Genomic DNA, 6,792 nt, shown 5'->3' on the forward strand with positions numbered 1-6,792 from the left:
TCTGACCTCTTTTGCAGCTGTCAGGGTAGTGCACTGATGGCTGCAGTGGTGTAAGTTCCACAGGCTGCTGTAGGAACAGCCGTCTTAAGGTTAGTTTGGTAAAAGAGCATGTCATGCATAACCCTGATTATACATCTAATACGCATGGATGCAGGGGAAACTTTCAGTTTAAGTTCTGCATTAGGAGTATTTGATAAAGACAAAAGATGCAGAAGGGGTCTTTCCTCTGAATTGTCTGGCCATAATGCAGCCAGCACCACAAGCTTAGGGTTTAGTAGCTGCTGGTGTGCATGTTTGCTGATTTGTTTTCTACCAGAGTATAGATTTGCTAGATTAGGTCTTCTGCAAGCTCCAGCAACTTTTGGGATTGTTTCCCTCCCCGCCCCAGTTTCTTGTGTCTCAGCGCTGCTGAATGAACTTAAGCTTTCTGGTCTACTGTTGTTTCAGTCCACATTGTTGATGGATCTGGGTCCAGGCTCTCTTCCTCTTGTGTTCTGGGACACAGAGATGATGTTCTTGGTTTTCTAAGATTAGATAGGACTGCAGTAGGTCTGTTGCACATATCTAAGAAAAATTAATTCACATGTGCTTTTTGACAGTTTACAGTGTCTGTGGGTTTTTTTCATCATGCTTCTGTTTTTCTTAAAGCTCCAGCATCTTGGATTTATGTGAGACTTTCAACTCTTTTAAGGGCAGAAAACTTTTTTCGCTAATAAGGCTGCATAGGTATGTACAGGTGAATACTAAAAGCTACAGCATAAAATGAATACAAAGACCATAAAGTTTTATGATTTATGAGAGATTATAATGCAAGATTTTTGAATAGTTAGGAGTTGGGAATACTGTTTCTCCTTTTTAAAGGTCTTTTTCTGTCTTCATGCTATTTAATTTTATTGCCTTTTCCTTTCTCTAAACTTATGTTTCTTATTCATTTAAATAACTGTTTCTTCTCCTTTCCCTGCCTTTTTTCTGTACATGCTTTTAATGTTTTCTTCTAAAATATATTTCTGTAGTTTTTCTGTCTCGTTAATCCCTTCCCTCCCTTCCTCCTCCTCTTTGATGTTTGTGCTGTGGTCTTCATCTGTTTCCCAGCTGACTTCCCTTAGCTCTCATCGCATGATAAAGCGGTGGGCCAATTAGCCCACGAACAAGGTTTTCCCTCCTTTCCCTGGCCAAATCCCCGAAGCACAGGCCGATAGCGCTTCAGAGGCTGACTGTTTCCATTTGCTGCTGCGTGCAGAGCTAATGGAGCAGCGTAGCCTGGAGAAGGACTATAACATAAAAAGCCAACGGGTGCGGTGCCGCTGCCCTGCTTCCAGCACATCTTCAGGCTAATGCTGGGGGTTTAATTTGCATAACGCACTCTGCTCCTCATATTGAAGCTTTATCCCCTCGTGAGGCTGCTCTTCAGCGAGTATTTCAAAACCCTGTTCTATAAAAAGCCTGATGACTCAATCGTTAATATATGTAAGTCGGGAAGGCCGCTCCCGAGGTTGAGCGAGATGAGGCTTGTGAAGGGGACCGAGGGGTGTGATCTGGTTGCCATTGGGACTTGCATGGGCTTGGAGAGACCATTCAGGGCTTCATCCTTCCTGCCAGTGTGAGCACTTCGGCTCCAGTCCAGGATGGCGTTTTAATTTCTCAGCAAGTGCATACTCTCAAAATGAGGCCTCTCTGTTTGTACTCAGTGTAAGGACTCTTCCAGTCCCAACTGGAAGCAAGGGCACAGGGCTAATGGCCCAAAGTTTCTTATTTTTGAATGTTATTTCAGGACTGCACCACTGTATGATTTTGGGCAAGACATTTCTCTCCTGATTTCTCCCTACACAGGCTGGCTGACTGTAGCTGGGTGATGAGGATTAAAGCAATTAATGTTTGTACAGCATTTTGAATGTTAAAAGCCATTACATAACTGAGTGTTACTATTTGGGGGTGTGCTGCAGTGCAGCTCAGCTCGGTGCAAGCAATTGGGATGTTAGGAGGGCACTGCCACCCAGGAGCAATGGGGCTGGCCCTATAGCCCTCGCAAAGGGCCTTACTGTTGCTCAGTCACTGTCTGGGGGAAAATGTGCCCTTTAGCTCACTCTGCTGATGCGTTGATTTAGTGAATCAGCTGACATGACACCAATGCGGAGGTAAAGAAATTTCCTCTAATGTGGGAGAGCATTCTGTAGAGGGGGTTATACTGTTTCTATACATTGAGTACCACTCAGATGTGATTTTTCTTTTTTTTTTTTATGCAGTTATAAAAACAAAGTTTGCAGATGAATTCATTTGGCAGTCAAGTAATTCTGTAACCATGGACTATGAATTATGTGACTATTATGAGTTTACAAGGTCATTATTTATCAAAATTAATTTGCTGTTACTCATGGCATTTTTTTAGCAATTTTTCATTTAATACTGGAGACAATTAAATCCATACAAGGTCAATTACAAAATAACTTTTTCAACATTGCACTTCAAGGGCAGCAACAGAAAAAACCCGAACAAAACAAAACCCGAATGGTGAACACCTGATAAAAAAGCTGCTCTCTGTCAATGAGCTCCAGAGTCTTTGGGGTGGGGTTGTGTTAGCTTATAACGTGTCTGGACTAATCACCATCTCGGGGAAGGAGTGATTGTGGTACTAGCTGCTGCGGAAGTTGCAGTTCATATTGGCATGCTTCAGTTTGTACAAAAAGGGCCTGTGCTTTGTGGCTTTTCTGTGAATATTAAAATTAGTAACTATCTGAACATGTTAGCCCACATTACAATGCAGTTGGTAAAGCATTGGTAGCAATCCCAATGGGTAGCATCCCAAACCTGCTTCCACTAGCTCTGTGTTCATTTGAGAGAGAGACCTGATGGCACAGAGCTTGAATACCTGCCTAAATTTTGCTGTCTGCAAAATCAGTGAGAAATAACAAGATGATTAAATCCCTGAAAACATAATCAAGGCTATGCAGTCTAATGGCAAGTTTTAAACAACAATATCCTTATCGGCTCAGTTATTTTGTTTGGAATATTTGTGATAACCCAAGGAACCTCCTGGATGGAGAACGTGGAGGTGCTTCAAGGTGAGCACACTTGCTATGGTTTCAGATCAGAGACTCCTGTGAAAGTGATACAAAGTTTTCAAAACCAACATCACATTAGGAGTAAGTTTCACTGGGTAAATTATATGTGGTATCTATGGAGGTTGCAGAGAAGGGAAAGAATTGGAAAGGAAAATTGCTTGATTTCATTGCTTCTGCTTAAGCTGGCAGTCCTGCATCTCCCTGCTGCCTTAGGAAAGCCTGCCTTTGAAGTAGGATTTTGTAGCCTTGTGTCCCCACAGAACAATTTCTGGTGAACTGTTCCCAGGGCTGAGGTGAAGGCTACTATGTGCAGTCTCCCTTTTCCCACCACATCGGTCATTTCTCAGGACACAGACTTTGGTTTTGGTTGCTGTCCCTATAGTTGTGACTTTTATCAGACCAGTCTGTTCATTAAGTGAAAGATTGTTTCCTTAAACTAGCTTAACTTCCACGATAGTTTAGAGGAGCTTGTAAAAGCTGAGTTAAGATTTTAAGCTCTCTTTGGTTTGACTAATCTGCTTTTTGAACATTTTTGGCATTGAATGCTATATCCATTTTACTTTTAGTTTGATAAATGTTGCAATGTGACAAACACATGAGAACTGGTCACAGTTATGTTTGAACAATACAGTGGATTTTTCATTTAATTATCTTCTTTCTGCCTGTAGCTGTAGCCCTCTTGACCTCTGCATTAACTGCACCATTTATTTTGTTGTTTGATAATATGCTCCTTGAGGCAGGGATCTCGCTTGTCAGATTTATAAATCAGCAATTGCATGGGTTGCATACTGTAAATAATACTCTGAGAGAAGCTGCGTACAGGGAACTTGGGTAAATACATCCAGCAGTTTGTGTTTAACTGTGTCCCTGGATTCCTTCTGGATAAAACTTGCTTTGCCCTTCATTAGTTTAACAACTTTAATTAAGTAATCGGCTACATCATTTCTACACTTGTAATTTTAGACTCTGAGGTCATGTCAGCCTGTCGCTGGCAGAAGCAGCTCAACAGCCTGATACCGTCTGCTTTGCCAAAACCAAATCATTTCCCTGCTTGGCTTTTATGAGACCTTAGAGAGCTCACAGGAGAAATAAACAACTGAAACATGCTGTTAGGGGTAATGGTCGAACTCTTTGTCTGCTAAGTCTCGTACGCTTGATTTTGTGGTTTTGTTGTAGTTACTGGTGACTTCCAGTAAGAGTCTTAATAGCTTAGCAGACAGTAATCAGGCTCCGAGTTTATTATCTGTAGCGTTGCTTGCCTAACTGCGGAAAAGCAGGCAGCCTTTCTGTAGGGAGGGCTGAAGAGGCTGGGGATGATCTTGGCTCTAAGCTTGTTTCAGTGGCTGGTTGCATTGACAAAAACACCTGTGTTCCAGCTTGACTTTAATAGTCTCTTGCCTTCGTACTTTATTTTGCTTATCTCCTTTTCCCTGCCACTTTCACTTGAATAGGATATATTTCATTTCAAGTCCAGAGCTGCCGTGCGCTGTTTTGGTGCCTACCATGCTCTGCCCCAAAGGTGGGCGCCTGGCAGAGAAGGGGGGAGCAGAGCCCTCCTGGGCATCCTGAACTCACCTAGCTGCCTGCTTGCAAAGCTCCCTGAGAAACTCAGATGAAAGCAGCTGCTGTTGTATTTCATTCTCCCTACTCCCTTGAGAATCTGGTAATCACATGTTCGGTTTCATTCCTTTTTGATTTATGTTCCCTTTTGTTGCTGTGTTTCTGACAGATCCTCCTGACTGGGTTCCAGATGAAGTCTGCAGCTACTGCACTGCGTGCAAGGCTCCTTTCACAGTCATTCGCAGGAAACACCACTGTCGGAGCTGTGGCAAGGTAATGACTCAGTCAAACATGAGAAACTATCCACGGAAGAGAACAGCAAATTTATGCGTACCACAAACTCAGCTGCACAGCAAAATGTGTGCGCTTGGCCCAGGTTTTCAAGTTGCAAGTCTTTTTGTATGCCTTGGCTGTCAGCTGCTCAGCTTAAGTTTAGAAAGTTGGGGGAAGGTTTATACAGTAATAAGCATTTGTCTGCTAATAAGCAGAACTCCCTGTTGAGATCCTGGAACAAACAGCCCAAATCCAGAGTCACTCTGGATTACTGCTCTGAGCTTTAGCAAGCTGCAGCAGCCGGCACTGCGAGGGGTGATGCACAGCTCAGCTGCAGGAACGAGCGGTGTGTCCCTTTGCTTCCTTTCTAAACTTTTGGAGGAGGACTGCGGCGTGTAGGGCTGCTGCTGTGCAAGTTTGTGGGGGAGGAAGAGGGAGTGAGGGAGAATAAAGCAGTCATGTGCCTCAGGAAGCCAGAAATCTGCAATCCTATTTCGCTTGCTTGCTGGTGTACAAGTTAAAAAGGACGAGGGTAGAGAAGCTGGTTTGGTTAACTTTATAGTGGACTTGCAGGAGGAGGAACTTAGGAGATATTCACAAGTATTCCCCTCGTCTTTCTTTAAAACCAATGGAGAGAAATGCCTCTTTTCACCTCTGGTGGAGCCACCTTCCCTTGTGACTTGCAGTGATGCCGGCCCACCTCAGCCAATGTCAGTGCTTGGGCACCCGCGTCAGAGAGGCGAAGCACTGTCAGGTCAATTGGTCGTGGGGCTATGAATTGCCTGCAGAGGGCTTTCACTTGCTGTGCCAATACACAAAAGCCCAGCATGTGCAATCTTCTCTCCCCTTTCTTGAAACCAATTTTGTCCCATTCAGTTCTTCAAAGGAACTAAAGTGAAATCTCCATCTTGTTTTTCAGATCTTCTGTTCCCGCTGTTCCTCTCACTCTGCTCCATTACCTCGTTATGGTCAGATGAAGCCTGTCCGTGTTTGCACTCACTGTTACATGTTCCACGTCACTCCTTTCTATAGTGACAAAGCTGGTATCTGACATATTAAACGACTGGTGTGTCTTCTGGAGTCTTACACGGACTGATATATTTGACCTAAGCCAAGAATTAACTTGAAAGAGGGACCCTGTGAGGGCATGTAGGCTTTGACATCCATTATTATAAATTTTGTACAGACAGTTTTTATTGCATTTTACTAAGCTGCTAAAGGGAAGTATGAAGCGTCTGTAGCTCTGAGGCTACAGTACAGTCTTCCATAAATTTATACCATTAATGTTACGATGCCATATGCAGAACAAATGCACTGTGTTGAAGGAAATAGGGCTCAGAGAACTGAACAAGCATTGCTGCTTATCTTACGTGCTAGGAACAGAGTAGACGGTTAACTAGTCCATCCCAGCAAACCAGTCCCAAAGCTCGGACACTTCTGTGCTCAGTAGAATACTAGCATGGCTGTTGGATGTCAGTGCTCTCCCTCCTGCTGCAGTTTAACTTTCCAGTTACTGGATTTTTGCTACCTATGCTAGGATGAATTAAAGCAAAACTACTTCAAATCCATATTTGATATTTACAAAGGCAAAATTTTCTTTGAATCTCATAGGAAGCACTGAGGGTCCTGAAGCAGTATATTTCTGTTGCCTTTCATTTACCAAGCAGAGCAATAACTCCAAGTTGTCTTCTAAAAATTAAGTTTTACAACCTCCAGTTCCATATTTTGGAGTTCTGGAAGTATCTATAATCTGCATCATTTATGCTAAATCCTGTTAGTAAAAGTATAACACGGAGCTTTGGTTTCTATATCAGCATTTTAAACCTAACAAACTTCAGAGGAAATGGTTACCAAATGAATGAATTAATATTAAAATACATATTTTTCAAAGAGTTTAGCA

The 6,792-nt window shown here is 42.8% G+C and overlaps 1 protein-coding gene across 4 annotated transcripts in view; it reads left to right on the top strand.

Moving 5' to 3' along the window:
* Positions 1–6,451, top strand: part of ZFYVE28 (zinc finger, FYVE domain containing 28) — a 59,065-nt gene extending 52,614 nt beyond the window's left edge. For 3 of the 4 annotated variants that reach the window (XM_010296298.1, XM_010296297.1, XM_010296299.1), the window contains 2 exons: positions 4,789–4,892; positions 5,812–6,056. In XM_010296298.1, coding sequence (XP_010294600.1) covers positions 4,789–4,892; positions 5,812–5,943 — 236 coding nt within the window. In that variant the 3' untranslated portion in view covers positions 5,944–6,056. Of the gene's footprint in view, positions 1–4,788; positions 4,893–5,811 lie in introns of all 4 variants that reach the window. The other variant, XM_010296295.1, reaches the window with a different exon arrangement.
* The last annotated feature ends 341 nt before the right edge of the window (positions 6,452–6,792 follow it).

The sequence above is a fragment of the Phaethon lepturus genome, unplaced genomic scaffold (assembly GCF_000687285.1).
Source record: "Phaethon lepturus isolate BGI_N335 unplaced genomic scaffold, ASM68728v1 scaffold15981, whole genome shotgun sequence".
Classification (NCBI taxonomy): domain Eukaryota; kingdom Metazoa; phylum Chordata; class Aves; order Phaethontiformes; family Phaethontidae; genus Phaethon; species Phaethon lepturus.